This window comes from Phascolarctos cinereus, unplaced genomic scaffold (genome assembly GCF_003287225.1).
Source record: "Phascolarctos cinereus isolate Bilbo 61053 unplaced genomic scaffold, phaCin_HiC Scaffold_5;HRSCAF=322, whole genome shotgun sequence".
Taxonomy (NCBI): Eukaryota; Metazoa; Chordata; class Mammalia; order Diprotodontia; family Phascolarctidae; genus Phascolarctos; species Phascolarctos cinereus.
The window spans coordinates 301933152-301954676 of NW_027555958.1; the positions used below are offsets into that span (position 1 = coordinate 301933152).

The window sequence follows — 21525 nt, forward strand, 5'->3', positions numbered from 1 at the left end:
ATTTCTAAGAAGGATATAGAGGGAAATTTAGGAAATGTAAAAATGAAAGATAGCAATGAAATTTACTTAAAAACACTTCATATTAGTCAGCCAATAAGCATTTGTTAAATACTTACTTTGTGCTAGGAACTGTATTTCTGGGGATGCAAAGAAAGATAAAAAAAACAGCTCCCACTCTTCAGGAACTCAGTTTAATAGAGGAGACAATATGCAAACAACCATATACGACAGGCCCTATTGGAAATAATCAACAGAGGGAAGATACTAAAATTAAGAGATATTGGGAAAGACTTCCTATAGAAGATGGAATTTTAGTTGAGACATATAGGAATCCAGGGAATCCAGGAGATGGAGATCAGGAGGGAGAATGTTCTCATTTATGGGGGCCAATCAGTGAAAATAGCCAAAGTCAGGAGTCTTGTTCAAGGATCCTCAAGGTATAATGCAGAACATTATTTTATCATTTAGGTAGTAGGGCCCTTTAAGTCATGGAAAGCAGAAATTACTGCTTAATCTTGCCCCCCCGACCTCTTTCCTCCTAAATCTAAACAATAGTGAAATGTACTCTTGCATAGCTCAGCATAGCCCGTACCTCTAATGCAAATGGATAAGAAAGCTTGCAATATAATTGCTCTAGATAATTATGTTTGTACCAGAGACCAGGACACCTGGTCTCATTTGTGTGATCCCTGACCTGTAATGATGGGGTGCTCGGGTGCTTGTGCTTGTACTTGTGCCCCAATTTCTCCCTAGTCTCGGAAACACTGTCTCTGACAACCACTCCCCAGCCCAAGGACACTGTGCCTAGCAGTTATTCATGCATGGGCCTCAGCATGACCCTTATCTCGCTCCCTGGTACAGCTACACAGAGCTGGGCTGCTCAGGCCCCAGCCCTCAGATCATGTCTCTGGAAGCCTCCCAATTCCTGAGTAAGCTCCTGTGTTGTGAGAAAGCTTTCCCTTGTTGCAGAGCATTCTCTCATCAAGACAGAGGGAGAGGGGTGTCCTTGGCCAGCCCAAGGACTCTTCCTCCTGCCAGACTCCAAAGATCCATCCCCCTCCCTGTCCGGTATACTCCCTGTACTTTCCCATCCATAGCCTCCAAAGACACCTGCACCTTTGGATTACCTCATCAGTGTTCCTGGCATTTTTTTTTCCCACGCTCTTTTCCATATAAACCCTAGCTCGACCCCCGATTGGGGCTGCCTGATTTGGGTGTACATACCCCTTGCAGCCGTGTGCTAATAAATCCACATTTTAAATTATGTCTGGGTCTTGCTCGCTGATTTCTCGGTACAACAAAGGAAGGCAGTGTCACTGAATGACGGAGTAGGTGGGACGTTTGTGTGTGTGATAGCGTAAAAAGACTGGAAAGATAGTGGGGCAGAGGTAGGTTATGAAGGGCTTTGAATATCAAACAGAGGATTTTATATTTGATACTGGAGGTGATGAGGAACCACTGGAATTTATTGAGTAGAATGGGGACATGGTCAAACTTGCATTTTAAAGAAATTCATTTTGATAGCTGAGCAGGGGATGGATTGGAGTGGGGAGAGACAAAGAGTAGGGAGACCCACCAGCAGGCTCTTGAGCTAGTCCTGGCATGAGGTGATGAGGACCTACGTCAGGGTGTTGGCAATGTCAGAAGAGAATAGGGGGTGTATTTGAGAGATGTTATGAAGGCAAAAATCACAGGCCTTGTCAATAGATTGGATATGGGGGTTTAGAGAGAGTGAGGGATTGAGGGTGACACCTAGGTTGGGAGCCTGAGGGATTGGTAAGATCATGGTGCCCTTGACAGTAACAGAGAAATTTGGAAACAGGGAGGCTTTGGGAGAAAAGATAACAAGTTAAGTTTAATGTGTTAGACCTGTGCCCTTACCTTGGAAGTTACTTTTTATATATTTTGTCTTAGTTTTCTGTATATGTATTATTCTTCCACAATAGAATATTTTTGTTTTGTTTTTGAGACTGGGTCTTTTGATCTCACCTAAGCTTGGAAGTACAGTAGGCACTCATGGGCTTAATTCTACTCTTGACTGATATGGAAATTTTTAGTCTGTTCTGTTTTTGACCTGTGGTGGTTTGCCTACTGGCCTCCTAGTCCTTGGGGCTTGCCATATTGGTGCCAGACTTACACAGGACACCTGACCAGCTTTAGGTTACCTCAGCTCAAAACTCTGGAGCTCAAGAAATCCTGCCTGGTAGCAGGAATCATAGACTCTGCCTCCCTATAATAGAATGTAATCTCCTTAAGGACTGAGTCACATTTTTGTCATTTGTATTTCATAGTTCTTGGTACATAGTAGGAACCTAAAAAATGCCTGTTGAGTTGGATTGGAAGCCCGTAAAAAGGTTTTTAAAACTCCTATGTTCAGATGGTGTCATGTTCAAGAAAATTTTATTGAAAAAAGAATAAAGGACACCTCAAATATACTTATGGCTTTACTTTTGTGACCAAAAGTAGAGTTATTTGAAAAGCTTCCCTTTCCCCCCAAGCCTTTCAAGGCTTGTTAAGAATTGTCAAGACTTGGCATTCTATCTCTACATGTGAGGCTTTCTGTGCTCCATTTCTCTTAACATTATCAGAGCCTCTTTGATGACCTGTTAGGCTGATCTCTGATGAACATCTTTAATTTTTGATGAGACAACAATTCCATCAACCAGCTCTTCAACAATGGTTTTATAGAGAAAAGTTTTTGTTGGCTCTGTGAATGAAAGGAAATGAAATGAAAGTTAGAATTTATGTGATACAAACACACTGATGCACTCCAAGTATCAAAGACCAGCCCTCTGTCCAGGGCTAGGTGGAAAGTCTATATATTTTATAATTACTAAATTTTTAGGCAGAAAAATCCAATTAATTTTGATTTTTGCTGATTTTGTAGAAAGATACCAGAGATATAACTAGGGTAGAGTAGAGCTTCATTCCAGGACATATAGATTTAGAGGATAATTGTAATACTTGGAGCTCTTTAAAAGCATAGAAATAACTGAGCTTAGCGCCTAGTTAGTAAGAAAAAAATTAAGAAAAATAATAATCCATCAAATTGCCTGTTTTCTTCCCCCAGAAGTCCCCCTTCCCCTTGTAAGTTGTTCTCTGGTTATTTCCCAGCCTGTGTGATGAGCTCCCCAACATGCTTTTTAGGGTATATTTCATGCTGCTTCCCCTGGGTGTTTCTTGTGCTATTTGTCCTGGCATGAAAATTACTAGTTTTGATTGAGTAATAAATCAATTAATCCTTCAAAAAACATACATGAAGTGTCTATAGGCTTATTATGTACTGGATGCTGCCAAAAATGAAATAGTTTTTGCCTTCACGGAATTTCAAGCTGTGGCTGGAGGCAACATGAACAGTGGTAAGATCAATGAATTTGGAGTCAAAGGATACGAAATCAAATGCTATCTCTGCTACTGTGTGACTCTGGGCAAATCTCTTCACTTTCCTGGGACTCAGTTTCCTTATTTGTAAAGTCATATTTTGGATTAGATGCTTTTAAAGGCCCCCTTTACTTTTAAATCTATAATCCAATGATCCTATGTATAGAAGTATAGACAAAAAAGGTAATTTTGACAAGGGGCAGTGATATCTGGAAGGACCAGGAGCTGGCATGTCAACAGGGCTTTGAAGGAAGCTAGGGATTCTAAGAGGTGGAGATGAAGAGGGACTACCTGGGACCAACCTGTGCAAAAGTATGGAAGGGAGAGATAGAATGTCCTGGGCAAGGAAGAGCAAGCTTAGGATCATAATGGTGAAATCTAGTCTTATGTTGGAGAAAATCCAGAACCCTAGACTGATTTTAAAGTAAATACCATTTTATTGATCTCAAATGCATAAATAATTAGAATCAGGACAGCAAAGTGTTTCCAAGTAGAGATCCCTGTTTTAATTACTAGATAAGGATGATTTATATTTAACATGTGGAATATTGGCAGGTGCTGACTCTTGTCATCCATGTCCATCCCTTAATATGGTGATGAAAAGAGGAGAGAATGGAGGAGAGAGTTATCCTCTGGAAGTCAAAGGAGTTTTAAGTCTGTTATTGATAGCTTAGAGTCCAGGAGTAAGGAAAGTGATAAAAGAGAGGAGGAGTCTGTGAATTTCTAATTTAGAGCTTGGGAGGGACTTTAGTAATCATCCAGTTGAACCTCCTCATTTTACAGACAAAGAAACCGAGTCCCAAGGAGGTTAAGTGATTTTCCTAAGGTCACACAGGTGAAAGAGTAAAGATTGGAACCTAGGTCCTCTTAACTCTAGCCTTGATTTCCATTGCCAGGCAGCTAGGAGGTACTGTGGGTAGAACACCAGGCCTGGAGTTAGGAAGACCTGGGTTCAGATTCAGCCTCAGATACTTCCTAGCTGTATGACACTGGGCAAGTCACTTAACCCTGTTTGCCTCAGTTTCCTCATGTGTAAAATGAGCTGGAGAAGGAAATGGCAAACCATTCCAGTATCTTTGCCAAGAAAACCCCAAATGGGGTTATGGAGAATTGGACATGACTGAAAACACTGAACAGCAACTAAAGAAAAAGAAACAGCTGGGATGGGAACTAATTTTAAAACCAGACAATCATTTTAGATTATGATTATTTTAGATTGTGCAAGTTGGAAAGAATTTTGTCAGCATCTAAGTTGAATTTAATGGGAAAAAAACAACTACTAAAGCTACAAGGAATTTTATGTTCTGTTATTGATGCACATGTCATGCTGGAGAAGTGATGACGTATGGTAAAAAATGCCCTGGATTAGAGATAAAAGTTCAAATCCTGGGTTCTGCCACTTACTACATATGTGACCTTGGACAAATCACTTCTAGCTCTAAATCCTATGTTAGCAAGATTTAAAACAACAACAACAACAACAAACCAAATTATACAAAAAGCACACAACAAAGATGTTTGAGCAGCTAAGCAGTTCAGTGGATAGAGTGCTGAGGCTGGAGTCAGGAAGACTCATCTTCCTGAGTTCAAATCTGGCCTCAGATACTTACTAGCTGTGTGACTAGAACAAGTCACTTAACCCTGTTTGCCTCAGTAACCTCATCTGTAAAATGAGCTGGAAAGGAAATGACAAACTGATTCAGTATCTATCTTTGCCAAGAAAACCCCAAATGGGATCATGGAGAGTCAGACACGACTGAAAAAAGTTAGTGGGTTTAGATTTCCATCTTCTACTGGGTGTTTCCATTTTGATCACAAGATTTAAATCTACAAGAGATCTTAGAGATTATCCAGTCCAACCTCTTCATTTTTCAGAGGGGCCAATTGAATCCCAGAGAAGTTATTTGTTCAAGGTCATGTAGGTAGTAAGTACTAGAATTGGGATTTGAACCTAGAACCTTTGCCTCTGAATCCAGTGTCACTTAAATTCAACATGTCCCAAAGTGGCTCCCTTCTCTTCACTTCCAAATCAGCTCTCCTACACAATTTGTCATTGACATTGCCTGAATCTGAGTCACAAAATATCAGAATTTCCTTTGACTCCTCGCCTGTGTTTTTCCACCTCTAGTCAATTCCCACGTCTTGTCATTTCAGCCTTCAAGGATCATAGAGTCATAGATCTGTGGTGATCATGTAGTTCAACTATTTTACAGACGAGGAAACTGAGGCACAGAGATGTTAGGTGACTTGCTTAAGGCAACACAGGATGTAAGTGGCAGAGTTGATACTCTAACTAGTTCCTGTGATTCCAGGTGTAATAATCTTTCTACCATTCCATGAACTCCTGAAATTTTTATTGTATTCTCCTCTTTCTTTCCACTGCTTTGTCATCATGATAGCCTTTTCCAGGATATTTGTACGTAGGAAACATTTGGGATAGCAAGACTGATCTTCAAGGACTTCTTAGTAGCCAGATGGTATAGTGGACAGAGCCCTAGGCCTGAAGTCAGGAATATCTGAGTTCAAGTCCAGCCTCAGATACTAACTGGGTGATCCTGGGCAAGTCGCTTAATCCCTGTTTGCCTCAGTTTTCTCATCTGTAAAATGGAGTTAATAATAATAGCAGCTACTTCCCAGGGTTGTTGTGAGAATTAAATGAGGAAATAATTGTAAAGTGCTTAGCACAGTGCCTGGCACATAGTAAGTGCTACCCAAATGTTAGCTATTATGGTGATGATGAAAATCTGAGTTCAGTTATGGCCTCAGACACCTGCTAGCTTTGTGACCCTGGTCAAATCACTTAACCTCTCTATGGCTCAGTGTCCTCAACCCTAAAATGGGGATAATCATAGTACCTACTTATCAGGATTACTTTGAGAATCAAATGAGGTAATATTTGAGAAGAGCCTAGCACCATGCATGGTACATAGCAGGCACTTAGTAAATGCTTCCTTCCTTCCTTCCTTCCTTCCTTCCTTCCTTCCTTCCTTCCTTCCTTCTTCCTTCCTTCCTTCCTTCCTTCCTTCCTTCCTTCCTTCCTTTCTTCCTTCCTTATTCAACGTGGTTTCTAGTTTAATAAAACTTTTTATATTTGCTCTGGACAAAAGTTTCAAAGGCTAATAAAACTTTTTGGTTGCTCTGGACAAAAATTTCAAGTGCCATTCCCCACCCCATCCTGTCACCTAAATCTTGTTCTCTTATCATCAGTCTCATTCAGTTCATACACATGCTGTTTAATTCATCCATTAAAAATGATTGTGTTGGTTATATGTTTTACCTCTAAAACAAAATAGCCATTCCTGACATAGGAGCCATAACTAGCAATTTTGGTGCCCTAGACAATCACCACAATACTTACTCCAGGCAAAACAACAAGAAAGACATCATCCAATCAATTTTTCAAGACAAATTCTTTTTTTGGGATATGGGGAGATCTTAAGATTACGGCCTACTGAGGGCAGAGATGGACCTGTACAGGGGAGATAGGAAACTTAGGACATGGGTCTGTGGGTAAAGTCCTCAAGACACTCCCAGGAGCCTCCTTTTAGTTCACTTAACCTTGCTGAGTCTCAGTTATCTCATCTATAAATGGTAGATATTACTTTTGGTACTCACGCAGGTGCTATGATTATCCCCATTTTACAGTTGAGGAAACTGAGGCAGGCAGAGGTTAAGTGACTTGTCTAGGGTCACACAGCTAGTAAGTGTCTGAGACTAGATTTGAACTCAGGTCTCCCTAACAACAACAACAACTAACATTTATATAGCATTTACTGTGTGCCAAGCACTGTGCTAAATGAGTTATTGTGAAGCAAGTACTTTCTTTTTTTTTGGTGGGGCAATCAGGGTTAAGTGACTTGCCCAGGGTCACACAGCTAGTGAGTGTCAAGTGTCTGAGGCTGGATTTGAACTCAGGTCCTCCTGACTCCAAGACCTGAGCTCTATCCACTGTGCCACTTAGCTGCCCCAAAGTCAGTACTTTCTATGTAAATACGAACTATTGTTGTAATTATCTAATTACAGATCTTCATCCTTCCCTAGTATATGTAATCTCTATTGAAAGAAATATGCTCATGGGGGAAAATCCCTAGAGAAGTCACTTACCTTTCTTAGCTCTGTTTTCAAGCCCAGGGCTGGAAAAAAAAAACAGCAACAAAACAACTTTTCATAATTGTTGGAATTCATTCCTAAAGAATCCTAAAACCCCTTCCATTATCATTTTTGAAAACTGCAAGTCAGACACTGAAGCATTAGTTTATTGCCTGTTTTTATTCACTGCTTTTCTGTATCTCCAGTGCTTAGCACAGTCTGTGATACACAGTAGACTTTTGATAAATACTTCTTGACTTGACTTGACTTGAATTGGCTTAGTTTGGCCCCAGTGGGCAATCAGGCATTTATTTGCCTGTGGGTTTGGGGGATGAGGGAGGAAGGTAGAGTAAGGGTGCCATGTTGCCCTTGGAAATCCTTTGGTGCGGTTTGGCATCGTGGCGGTTTGCTCCCCCCCCCCCCCCCGTGCGGAGATAGCCTCAGCCTGATTTGAGTGAGAGAAGAAGGAAGAGCGGCCGCTTACCCTCCTTCTTCGTCGAGCAGGCGGCGATAGGTCTCAATTTCATTCTCCAGACGAGTCTTGATGTCCAGGAGCTGCTTGTACTCCGTGCTCTGGCTCTCAGCTTCATCCCGGATCTGAACGAGCTGGGCCTCCAGTGAACTGATTTGGTTTTGGGTTTGCGAAAGCTGGGTGCCGTACCCAGCTTCTGTCTCTGACAAGCTGCCTTCGAGGGATTTTTTCTGATAGAAGGAAACCAGTTATACAATAAAAGGAAAACACTGTGCTATGAGATAAACATCAAAGTGCTTATTTTCACTTTTAAAATAATCATGAAGGTGCTTTGACAATCATTTATCTGTTCTATTCTGTTACCATCTTTTACCAGTAAGTAGGACAATGACCCATGTCATCTTTCAGGTTGACATCTGTAGGTTGGGGGACTTTTGAGATTCCGCTGCAGCATGGTGCAATGGAAAGAGCCTTATATTTAGAGACAGAGCACCTTGGTTCATATCCTGCCTCAGCTGCTAACTAGCCATGTGACCTTGGGCAAGTCACTTAATCTCTATGGGCCTCAGTTTCCTCATCTGTAAAATAACGGAGTTGGACCAGAAGCCTCTAAAGACTCTTCTAGCTCTAAGCCTATGACCCAATGAACCCACTTTGTTTAATCTTCATTGAGTGCTTTGAGGAAGGTAGTCACCCCAAAAGGCACGCTGAGAGCCCGTGTCTCCCTTTCTGCCCCCATTTACCTCTTATGAAAACACAGCCTCCTAAAAACACAGAAAAAGTCCTGCTCTCCCTCTTCAGGATATTGTGGGTGGTCTAGTAGACAGATAGCTGGCCTTGAGTTAGGAAGATCCGAGTGCAGATCCAGCCTCAGACTCTCACTAGCTGGGTCATCGTGGGCAAATCACTTAACCTTTGTCTGGCTCAATTGTAAAATGGAGATAACCACAGTATTTACATTGAGCATCCAAGGAGATAATATTTATAAAAGGTAATATTTAACACAGGTACATAGTAGGTGCTTAATAAATTCTTGTTCCCTCCTTCCCTTCCTTTACGTGATGTGTACCTTCTAGTTTTAATTCACTGGGACATTTTGGTATTTCCCGTTTATTCTTTATAACCTTAAGAGGTTTTCAGGGCTATTTGTTTCCCCTCCTGCGCAGCATGAGCTGTGTGCATGTTTTGTGTGTATTGTACCTCTGAGAGGACAAAGACCACTTGAATGTGATTCTGGTCTTCTGGATTCTGCCTGGCACCTGAGACACATGACTGAAAGCTTAACAAATGCTTATAATTGCCATTCTGATATTAATTGCATAAAAAACATTGTTAGAGAAGTTAAAATTACACATGCATTTTCAATACTCACTAAATACACAAAAACATTTCTCCTTCAAGTAAGAGTGCATCCTTACCACCTCCCCAGGGATAACACTGGTGAATTAATTATGAATACTGTCCAATGTTTCCTTAATGAAGATCTCATTTTGTATATTTGTGGTGTTTCATTCATTCATTCACAATTTATCTGTTGAATAGCTACTAAATGAGGGGTAATGAGCCCTTTGTTGCTGAGTCATTTTCAGTCATGTCTGACTCTCTGTGACCCCATGTGGGATTTTCTAGGCAAAGATACTGGAGTGGTTTGCCATTTCTTTCTCCAGCTCATTTTACAGATGAGGTAACTGAGGCAAAGAGGGTTAAGTGACTTGCCCAGGGTCACACAGTTAGTAGTTTGCCATTTCCTTCTCCAACTCATTTTACAGATGAGGAAACTGAGGCAAACAGGGTTAAGTGACTTGCCCAGGGTCACACAGTTAGTAGTTTGCCATTTCCTTCTCCAACTCATTTTACAGATGAGGAAACTGAGGCAAACAGGGTTAAGTGGCTTGCCCAGGGTTACACAGCTAATAAGTGTCTGAGGCCGGATTTGAACTCAGGAAGTTGGTTCAGCTAGATGGCACAGTAGAGAGAAGGCCTGGCCTGGAGTCAGGAAGACTGTCAAATCTGACCTCAGTTGCTAACTAGCTGTGTTACCCTGGGTAAGTCACTTAACCTCTCTGTGCCTCCAGTTTCCTCGTCTGTAAAACGAGGGTAATAATACTACCTATCTTGCAGGGTTGTTGTGAGGACCAAATGAGATTATAACTGTAAATCATTCAGCACAGTGCCTGGCATATAAGTGCTATCTAAATGTTAGTAAAGTACTTAAAGCCCTTTACAACCTGCCCCTTCCTGCTTTTCCTGGATTCTCAGGCTCTTTCCCCCTCTACCCATTTTTTGATCAGCTACACTAGCCTCTGACGCCACACTCTAATCTGCTGACTGCATTTTGCCCCGGGCTGGGACGCACTTCCTCCTCACCGCCAGCTGTTGACGTCCCTGGCTTCCTTCAAGACTCAGTTCAAAGAGCAGTTCTTACAAGAGGACTTCTGTGGTTCCTCCAGCTGCTAGTGCTTTCTCCTCTGTGATTCCCTTCGGTCTACTCTTTTTATAGAGTGTCCGTCCCCGAAATCTCAGCCAGTCTTAAACCTCTGATACCTTTTTAGCTTTAATAGCTTAAAACAGCACTAAGGTTTTTGGGACGCCCTCCATATTTTGTACGGACCTAGTTATTTACATGTTGTCTAGCCCATTCGATTGCCAGCTCCTTGAGGGCAGGGACTTGTCTTTTGCCTTTCTTTGTATCTCCAGGGCTTAGCACAGGGCCTGGCATATAAAGTAGGCACTGAATAAACACTTGTTAGCTGACTGACTGATTTAATGATTGATATGGCCTCCTGGCCTCTCAGTGTCAGGCAACTAGATGTTACAGGCATTACAGACTCATCCCAGAGATTCATTGATGGAAGCAGTTTTCCCATCAGGAGATGCTCAAAGTGATGAAATCTCAAGTTTGGGTCAAAAACAACAACAACAACAAAAAACCCAAAACCCTACTAAGTGCAAAGCTCAATAAGGATTCTAGCCTTAAGACAAAATTTGCCTTATGACAAATAGAGGTGTTTCAGGGGCTCTCATGTTGTCAAGTGGATTTGATGATATCATTAGTTATTTCACTTACAGGTTTTTCATCCTGGCAAGCTCATTGAAAATATTCTCCTGTGAGCTAATGGATGCAGTAACAAAGTGTGAAACTTGCAGTCTGAGCTAGCCTCTTAAGGAAGGGTCCTTAACCTGGTTTGTTTAATGGACCCCTTTGACAGCCTAAAGATCTTTTCTCAGAACTGTATTTTTACATGCATAAAATAAAAATAAAGGATTACAGAGGAGACAATTTCTATTGAAATAGTTGTATGGTTTTTTAAAAGTTCATGAACTTCTGGTTAATAATAATAGTTAGCATTTATATAGCTCTTGAAGGTGTACAAAGCACTTTACAAAAAACTTCATCTCAGGGGCAGCTAGGTGGTGCGGTGGATAGAGCACCGGCCCTAAAGTCAGGAGGACCTGAGTTCAAATTCGACCTCAGACCAAACATTTGACTCTTACTAGCTGTGTGACCCTGGGCAAGTCACTTAACCCCAACCACTTTAAAAAAAATTATCTCAGTTGGTCCTCACAACAATCTTGTGATGTAGATGCTATTATTATGCCCATTTTACAGGTGAAGGAACTGAGATTAAAATATTGACTTGCCCAGAGTCAGAGAGCTCATTAAGTGTCTGGGGATGGATTTGAACTCAGCTCTTTCTGACTCCAGAACCAGCATTCTAGCCGCTGTGCCAACAATTGCTTAATGTTGAGAATGAAAGTTTTACCAAGGATAATAATATTCAGTAACTTTCTTGTTTCTGACATGAAGACATGCCAATGTCTCCTTTCTGAGATTAGCTTGTATTTACTTTGCATATATATTATATATACTTTAATGTGTGCGTGCAGTTTCCCCAGAAAAATCAGGGACTATTTAGTTTTTGTCTAGGTAGCTTCACTTCTTAGCTCAGTGCCTGGCACACAAATGCATCTTGATTGACTGTTGGATTATCCGTGCTGAACACAATATGTAAGTGGAGAATAATGCCAGGCACCTTACAAATATTATCTCATTTGATCCTCATGCCAACCCTGGGAGGTAGGTTGCTGTTATGATGCCCATTTTTCATTTGAGGAACCCAAGGCAAGCAGAGGTCACTAGTTAAGTATCTGAGGATGCATTTGAACTCAGGACTTTCTGACACCAGACACAGTGCTCTAGCTACTGTATCAACTACCTGCTTTTCATTTCCATGTTTTACCTACCAGGGCCAAAGCCGACTGCAGCTCAATCTCCAGGGTCTGTAAAGTCCTTTTCAGCTCTGATATCTGCGTCTTGGCAGAACTGGATTCATCAGTGGCAAAGGAGATCTGCTGCTGCAGCAACTGGCTCTGAAATGATGCCATCAGGAAGCAGGTTGAGTGCCATCAGACATGACAAAACTTGGTTTATGACCTCAAGCATCCTTTGACTTACCTTGTTATTGAACCAAGTTTCAACATCTCTGCGATTCTGTTCTGCCAGGCCTTCGTACTGAGCTCTCATGTCATTCAGAAGTTTGGTCAGATCGGTCCCAGGAGTAGCGTTCATTTCCACGTTCACGTCTGAACTTGCAGCCTTTTGCAGACCTTTCATTTCCTGCATTAAGAACAATTAGTGAGCTGTAGTAACCTGGTGAAAACAAGAATGTGCCGCAGAATTCACTTCATCCGCAGTACGGTTTCTTTACCTTATCATCAGATTGCTATCATAAACAAAGCAAAATATTTGAAAGGTGATGTTTATTTTGGTGTCTAGATATATGCGTACCTCTGCATGGTTCTTCCTGATATAAGCCACTTCCTCTGACAGAGTTTCGATCTGTATCTCTAAGTCTGTCTTGGTCAAAGTCAGGTCATCCAAGACTCTTCTTAGACCGTTGACGTCAGATTCCACGCTCTGGCGGAGGGCCAGTTCAGTCTCATACCTTAAAAAAATGTCGACAATTTTTTTGAGTTGGTCAGTCAATATGTTAAGACATCATGTTAAGAGCTGGGGAAACAAAGAAAGGCAAAAGATGGTCTCTGCCCTGGAGGAACTTACAGTCTAATGGGGGAGAAAATGGGCAAACAACCATGCAAAAATAAGCTATATACAGGATAAATTGGAAATAATGAAGGAAGGCATAATTTTGATGTAAATTTTGCCTTATACTTTTAAAGTTGTAGACTATATTAGCAGAAATAATTCTTCTCAGAAATTAATCCTTCCAATACTTTATGAAGGGCTTCTCAAGATCATGGATTTAGAGGTTATATGCTCCAACCCCCTTATTTTACAATAAGAAGACCGAGGCCCAGAGAGTTTAAATGACTTCCCCAAGGTCACATAGCTAGTAAGTGGTAGAGCTGGGTTTTGAAGTCAGGCCCTCTGACTCTAAGTCCAGGGCTCTATCCATGGTGTCAGGTCATCCTCCCACTAAAAAGGCCTTGAAGTTTCAGTACTTCAGTTATCTAGTAGAATATATGCTCCTTGAAGGCGGGGTGAGGGTGGGGGGGAATGAGGACAGGTAGGTGGCACCGTGAATAGAGTGCTAGGTCTAGAGTCAGGAAGACCTGAGTTAAAATCTGGTCTTATACACTTGTCAACTGTGTGACCATGGGCAAGTCGCTTAACCCTGTTTGCTTCAGTTTCCTCATCTGTAAAATGAGCTGGAGATGGTAACGGCAAACCATTTTAGTATCTTTGCCAAGACAACCCCAAATGGAATCACAAAGATTTGGGCACAACTGAAATGACTGAATAACAAGAGGGTAAGGGATTATTTCTGTTTCAATTTTGTTTTGCAGTTCCTTGCACTTAATAGGTGCTTAATAACTTTTTACCAAATAGAATTGGATTAAATTATAATTTGATTGAAGAGGGGGTAGATTTCAACCATTCTGTTACTTAGTAGACACTTTAAGAGTTGCTGTGGTCAAAAAACTTTATTCTAGAGCCAGTCTGCTTATGTACCTGCTCCTTCGGTGATAAACAGTCCATTGCTATACCAGTATTTAATAGGACCTGACAGAATTGATGCTTTGCTGGTGTCCTCTCTGAGAATGCACAGTGGCTGCATCTTGCAAATCTTAATGTGCTATATAAGTGCTAGCTATTATGTAGGATTCCTGTGAGCAATGAGATTTTCTAGTGTATTAATGTGAAATAAGATTTAATAGTGGTCATTTCCTAAGATTTCACCTGTTCCAGTAGGTCTAAGGCACTGCTGAGAAATAGACATTATTTCTGCACTTTTTTTTCTGTTATAAATATCTGTATTGTAGTGGAAATAGTGGAAAGGAAAAATTGAGTCTGAAGACTTGTATCTGGAATCAGAAGACTTGGGTTGGAGCTCTAGTTCAATCGCTTCCTAGCTGTATGATGATGGGCAGATTACATCATCTCTCCAACCTTCAGCAAAGTGGATTACAGGTATGTAGATCAAGAATTGGAAAGGATCTCAGAAGGTATCTAGTTCAACCCCCTCATTTTACAGATGATGAAACTATGGCCCATGGAAGTTAATTGACTTTCCCAAGACCACGCAAATGGTAGAATGCTGGCCCTGGAGTCACAAGGACTTGAGTTCAAATTTCACCTCAGACACTTACTAGCTGTGTGACCCTGGGCAAGTCACTTTCCCCATTTGTCTCAATTTCCTTATCTGTAAAATGAGCTGGAGAAGGAAATGGCAAACCACTCCAGTATCTCTGCCAAGAAAATCCCAAATGGGGTCATGAAGAGTTGGACATGGCTGAAACAACTCAACAACAGCTTCTGACTCGAGGTGCTCTTAGATTTTCACAGCATCCAGATGCTCTTGCCACTGTCCTATGCTGGAGCAGGAAGGGGATCTTAAAAGTAATTTAGTCCAACCTCCTCTTTTTATAAATAAGGAAATTGAGATCCAGAGAGAACTGACTTGCCCAAGGTCACACAGGTAGTAAGTGGCAGTGCCAGGATTCCAATCTGGCTCCTCTACCTCTAAATCAACTGAGGTATATTGTCTCTGTCCTTTATGAAGAAGATAATATTTGTGCTGTCTACCTGAGAGTATGCTTTGGGAAAGAAGTTCTCTGTGGACTAAAGTACTCTATGATGTTGTCGGTCAGTTGTTTCAGTTGTGGCCAACTCTTCATGATGCCATTTGGGGTTTTCTTGGCAAAGATATTATAGTGGTTTGCCATTTCCTTCTCTAGCTCATTTTACAGATGAGGAAACTGAGGCAAATAAGGTTAAGGGACTTGCCCAGGGTCACAGAGTTAGTAAGTATCTGAGGCAGGATTTGAACTCAGGTTGTCCTGACTCTATGCCCAGTGCTCTATCCACTGAACCACCCAGCTGCCCAAAGCACTATATAGCTGTTATTATTAGTGAGATTTGTATTAATATTAGGTTTCCTTTCTCTCCCACCCAACCCTTTGCCTCTTACTTTAATCTGAAGTCATCAGCAGCTAATTTCACATTGTCAGCCTGGAGCATGATGTCGGCATTGCTAAGAGTTGAATCCAAGATCTAGACATAAAAAATATAATGACATGTATACTAAATTTCTCTGTGCTGTGATAGAACGTTGATGAGATGGCAGGCCACCCACTTCAATGCTTTTCAAGATGATGTGCAAAGTATCTAGTTCTTCAATAACAACATTCATTTAACAATTATTTTACATTTCTTCATAAGATAATGTAATTTTGGGAAACAGTGACAAATGCTAGCAATTCATTCCTAGTGAATCAAGCTTTGGAATCTTCGAAATAATTCTATTTATTTCCTCTTAACATGAATGATATAAGGACAAGGAAGTTAAAAAAGAAATATCACGGTTATTTCTCAATACGTATTCTATTATTCAATGAGTTCATTTTCCTTGGCCAAGATGGATATGGTTATAAGATGCTCTAAGAAATTAGTCCAATCATTTTTAGTGTAATTGCAATTCTTAGCAATAATAACATTTCTTACCTTTTGTTTGAGTTCTTCAATTATCTGGTAATACTCAGAATAGTCCTGATTTTCTCTGTGGCCGGTACTGCCAGGCCCAAATTTCTTATACCATTCTTTGATTTTATATTCAAGCTCAGTGTTTGCCTCTTCTAGAGCTCGGACCTTGTCTAGGTAGATTGCCAGGCGATCATTCAGGTTTTGCATGGTTCCCTTTTCATTGCCAGAGAGAAGCCAGTTTCCCCCCCCACCAAAAGTGTATCCGCCAAAGGTACCACTGAAGCCTCTACCTGAGCAATCCCCCAGACTAGGCTTTTTCCCTATGGTTCCTCCTCTCCCTTGGCCAGAACTGAACTGCCAAAGACTTGACTTTTGGACAGAATATGACATGATGTTCCCACTTCAACCCTCCCAAAGTAAGTTCCTCCAGCAGTGTGTTCAGAGAGATATCAATTAATAGCCTTTTTATACAGGGTAAAGTGGGTGTTTCATGCCTGATACTGATCACTCAAAGGCTTTTTTGTTTTTTAATGACATCTGCAATCCTAAATTATTTTAATTAATTATTTGTTAAACCGTCTTCTATATTTGTTTAAAGGTACTGAAGATGCCTCTGGGTGTTGATTATCTCATCCTTAGAGGAATGAAGCTTGTATCTTGATGTGATTTCAGCCTAGCTAAGCATTTATTTTCTTCTGTCGTATTTTAGGCCCCCACACACATTTTCTCCATTTTTGTGGCTGACTGATAATCATTTATTTTTCTTTGGAATGACATGGTAGATGGGTCATTTTTTCCCCCAGATGGAATGACCTGATAGTCTTTTTTTAGGCTGGTTCAGAGATTACAAAGTGAGGTAATAGCATGGGGCAAATCCTCATCCTGTGTGGCATCTGATGACTCCCATGTCTTTTGATGATATGAGGATTTAAAAACACATAACATAGAAGCTGAGTGTTATGGATTTTAGCATACCTCTGATTACTGTTGAAGTTCTTTAAATGTATGTAAGAAGATGAGATCAGAATTGTGAAATTTTCCCAGAAGCCTGCATTACATTTAAAAAAAAAGATTATTTGCTGGACTTGGAGGCAGGAAGACTTGCATTCTAATCCTACCTGTGACACACTACCTGTGTGACCATTGGCAGGCTATTTAAACACTCTTGTGTGAAAGACAACTCTGTTAATGCTATAATTTTTTCCCCCCATTTTTATTTATTTATTTATTTATAGGCAATTGGGGTTAAGTGACTTGCCCAGGGTCACATAGCTAGTAAGTGTCAAGTGTTTGGTCTGAGGCCGTATTTGAACTCAGGTCCTCCTGACTTCAGGGCCGGTGCTCTATCCACTGTACCACCTAGCTGCCCCTTATACTATTATTTATAAATTTGTTGCTCATCATACAAGGAGTTTCCAGTGCTTGGTACGTAGTAGAAACTTAATAAACGTTTCTTGATGACTTATGTAATCATAGTTCTAGATATCCCAGCCCTAAAAAAAGTAGGAAAGTTGAGGCATAATGCATAGATTGATGGCTTGGAGTTGAAAATACCTTGATCTAGATCTTGCCTCTGATACTTATTAGGCATGTGATCCTGGGCATCTCTCAGCTCTGGGCATTTTCTTTGGCTGTCCCTCTTGCCAGGAATGTTCTCTCTCCTCCATTGTACCTACTGACCCCCTTGGCTTCCTTTAAGTCTCAACTAAAATCCCTTCTTTTACTTCCCCATCCACTCTTAATTCTAGTGCCTTCTCTCTGTTAATTATTTTCTATTTATCCTGTATAGCTTGCTTTGTATGTATTTGCTTCCATGTTGCCTCCTCCATTAGATTGTAAGCTCCTTGAGAGCAGGAACTGTCTTTTGCTTCTTTTTGTATCCCCAGCTTTTAGCATAGTGCCTGGCACATAGTAAGAGCTTAATGAATGCTTATTGATTGATTAATCATATTAATCTTTATGCATATAGACATTAACTAATTAGTTTCTTTATTCTTCTACTCATTCACTTATTTATCTATTAATTAATTTGTTTATTTTTTCAAGTCATGCAATCTTACCTCATAATATCTTATAATTCTCTATGACATCTCTTAACTGATAAAATTTTAGGTCTTTTCTTTTAAAAGTATTTAGGTTGTAGGTATAGTAGGCAAAATAACTCATTAATTTAAAGTTAAACTGCTTCTTATCAGTCAATCTCCTCTAAAGGTTGTTGTCCTACTAGATTTGAAGGTAGGTTAGCCTACATGGAAGATTCTCTTCTTACTGGATTTAAATACTGTAGTTGAAAAACAAAAACAAAAACAAAATGACTTTGAGCTCAGAATTCTAGAGGTGGCAAAGTGGATCAAAAATCTGATCTTCATTGCCTTGCCACAAATTTAAATTATCTTCATTATGCCTGATATCAAGACCTTTGAAATAAATCAGCAAGTTGACATGAGGGTCAGTTTCTTTTTCTGGTGGTGTTAGCAAAGTCTCACGTTCAGCAGGAATCTATATATGTATGTGTATATATATATATATATGTGTGTGTGTGTGTGTGTGTGTGTGTGTATATATACATATGTATGTGTGTGTATATATACTATATATAAAAATCAAATTTCATGAGAGTCATTCTGTGCTAATTCTTTATGGACTTCCTTTCATATACTTTAGTGTACCTTACATTCATATTTGTTTCTTTGTCTTAGTTATCCTTCTTCCTAGGTAAAAGAAAAAAAATGTTTAATTAAACATTCTTTCAGAGGAAAAAACCTAAGTATCCATTGACTTTGTTTAGCTTTTACAAAGTGATTGTTGTTGGTCCTTAGTTTTTGAAGAGGACCAGTGACATCATGGGGCGATGTCTTAACTTGTGCATGGACTGGAATTAAGTGAGGTAGAATTGTGCAAAGTCGTCAGCTTCGCTCTCTCTTCCTGAGTCGTTGAAGTTCAGTGGCAGGACAAGAGTCAGGATCACTGGCGATGGCCCAGGACGCAGTGAATACCCCTGGTGTCTTCAGTCTCTGACTCTAAGTGCTCCACAGTGCCTGCTTCAGTCTTCTTCATGGCCATTGGAACAAATTATTCTCATCTGCCCATATTACAGGGGGAAGTCTTCAAATGCTTGGGGTTGACATTTCCCTAACCCACCAACAGGTTTGAGACCTGTTGGTTACCCTCAACCTGGTTCACCCTGTCTGCTGAGACAGTTTTACTGGTATGTGGCCACTGCACATGCTACAGCTTTACAAGGTTATATTTACTGAGAGGACAGCAAAAACAGGGGTAGGTGCATGGCACAATGGTTAGAGCGCTAAGCCTGGAGTCAGGAAGACTCATTTTATTGAGTTCAAATATGGCCTCAGACACTTACTAGCTTGTGACCTTGGGGAAGTCACTTAACCCTGTTTGCCTCAGTTTCCTTATCTGTAAAATGAGCTGGAGAAGGAAATGGCGAACTACTCCAGTATCTTGACAAGAAAACCTCAAATAGGGTCACGAAGAGACGGACACAACAGAAAATTACTGAATAACAACAAAATAGCAAAAACAGAAGTACAGACTTTCCCCTGAACTGGGGCACACTCCCTCCTTTACCGCTTTGGTTCTTAGGAAGAGTGGGCTCGGACAGAAAGCCATTTCTACTTGACATTCACCGCATGAAGTTCACTTTCGAATTTGACAAAACAGATGCCTGAGTTAGTATTACTCCCTTTGGCTGAATTGACCCATTTCTATGTGGGGCTGGGCTGAGAACTTTGCTCCTCACCGGGCTAGATTATCCACAAAGTCTGGCACAGACTCCATCTTCTAGACTTCCCTCTGGCATCTCTTTCCCCTGACATCCAGGACCCTTAAGCTCACACCTGTTCCTTCACTTAAGAGCAGAAAAGTACAAATGCAAAGAGGCAGAAAACAGAGGTCCATGTTCACAGGTCACACCTTGGTCTGGGTAAGGAGGGAGTAGGAGGCCGCTGCCTCTATCGTTCCTGCTATCACTCTCAGCAATAGCTGGACCATTTCCTCTTGGCTTCATGGTGGCAGCAGGTGAGAGAGGACCTCCCACCTGGTGGAGGCTCAGTGCTCTTCACCAGAGAAGGAAAAAACTTAAATCACTAATATCAATGTCATTGTGCCACATGTTGTCTGGAGATTGTAATCTTCTTCTTTAAGTCTTGAAGGGTCCTCATGTGGGAGAGGGTATGAGATACCATGATATACCACCATACATACCCCTTATAAAACACCATTGATATGTTACAACTAGCTACAGTACATTAATATTGTGAAACCCTGCTGTAACTTGCAATCAGTCCAGTAATATAGGGATCCTGATCTCCTCATAGCTCTCTGTTGAGTTCCCACCTGTTCAGTTTTCAATTCCTGAAGAACTACCCCAGCTACTCCAATATCCGTAGCCACTTAGTGGCCTACTCAGCTAAGTTCAACTCAATATTTTTCTTCTTAGAGTTCTTCCATGCCTAGGATCACCCCATCTTCTCCACTTAGCTTAGCTGTCTGGAGCCAGAGTGTCATGGGATCCCAGCTCTGACTCTCATTGTCGTTCAGTTGTGTCTGACTCTCCATGATCTCACATAGGGTTTTCTTTGCAAAGATCCTGGAGTGGTGTGCCATTTCCTTCTTCAGTGGATTAAGACAAATAGAGGTTAAGTGACTTGCCCAGGGTTACACAGCTGGTAAGTGTCTGAGGCCAGATTTGAACTTGGATCTTCCTGTCTCCAGGCCCAGTGCTCTATCCGCTGAGCCATCTAACTGCCTCTCATATAGACCCAGAACTATCAACTGTAAGCCCTTGGGCAAGTAATGCAAAACATGCCCAAAGTATTGTTGGGGAGGTTGCTACAAGCTAAGGAGTATTTCAAGTAGGGTTCAAAAGCTGGGAGAGGGAGGTAGGACATTGATAGCTTCCTATTTTAACTGATTATTCTTACTAATTGGGTGGTAAGCTCAGTTGTTTGCTGCTGCAAAAGGACTACAAGTAGTGTCAAGGCTCTCGAAATTTCTAGCTCTGGGGCAAAGTCCCAATCTCCTACCTTTAGTCATAACTCTTTCCACCTACATTCAGCCCTGGGCTTTCTAGCTGGGTGCCTGATAATCTCCCTTCACCAAAGGAATGCATTTGTAATACTGTTTCTATGGCATTAGCTACCCATCACACCCACACTGTATTTCTATATAAAGTCATGATTTGAAAGAATCAATTATAACATTAGATGGGGCCATCCTCGTATTTTGTGCAGTTGCAGAGGGCAGTATTAGAACCAGTGGAAGGTCGATTGCTACTCGGTATAAGGGAGACAAGCATAGTTGAAGCTAGCTCTAAGTGGAATGGGATTCTGCCTGAGGTATGAACATCTTAGTCAGTTGTGGTTGCCAAGTAGAAACTGAATATTGTAGAGAATATTCCTTTCTTGGGTGGGAGATTGGATTAAATGATCTGGAAAGTTGCTTTCAACTCCAACATTCGGTGATTATGATATCAGTCACAAGCTCTGATGTCATTGGACCTGCGTGGAAACTTTGATGAGTGGAAGGCATAACCATCCAGTGGGAAAAGAGAATAACCCCATCCCAAACCTTGCAAAATGAAAGCCTCCATTGCACAAAAATTCCTAGAGCTTTAAAA

At 41.0% G+C, this 21525-nt stretch overlaps 1 protein-coding gene across 1 annotated transcript; it reads right to left on the reverse strand.

Moving 5' to 3' along the window:
* Nucleotides 1–2383: 2383 nt before the first annotated feature.
* On the reverse strand, nucleotides 2384–16277 carry LOC110215898 (keratin, type I cytoskeletal 27-like). The gene is made up of 8 exons (XM_020997746.1): nucleotides 15909–16277; nucleotides 15376–15458; nucleotides 12732–12888; nucleotides 12399–12560; nucleotides 12188–12313; nucleotides 7955–8172; nucleotides 7486–7514; nucleotides 2384–2707 (listed from the first exon to the last, which is right to left on the reverse strand). Exons 1-8 carry the CDS (start codon nucleotides 16275–16277, stop codon nucleotides 2607–2609), a joined length of 1245 nt encoding a protein of 414 aa, XP_020853405.1. The 3' UTR covers nucleotides 2384–2606.
* Nucleotides 16278–21525: the final 5248 nt, after the last annotated feature.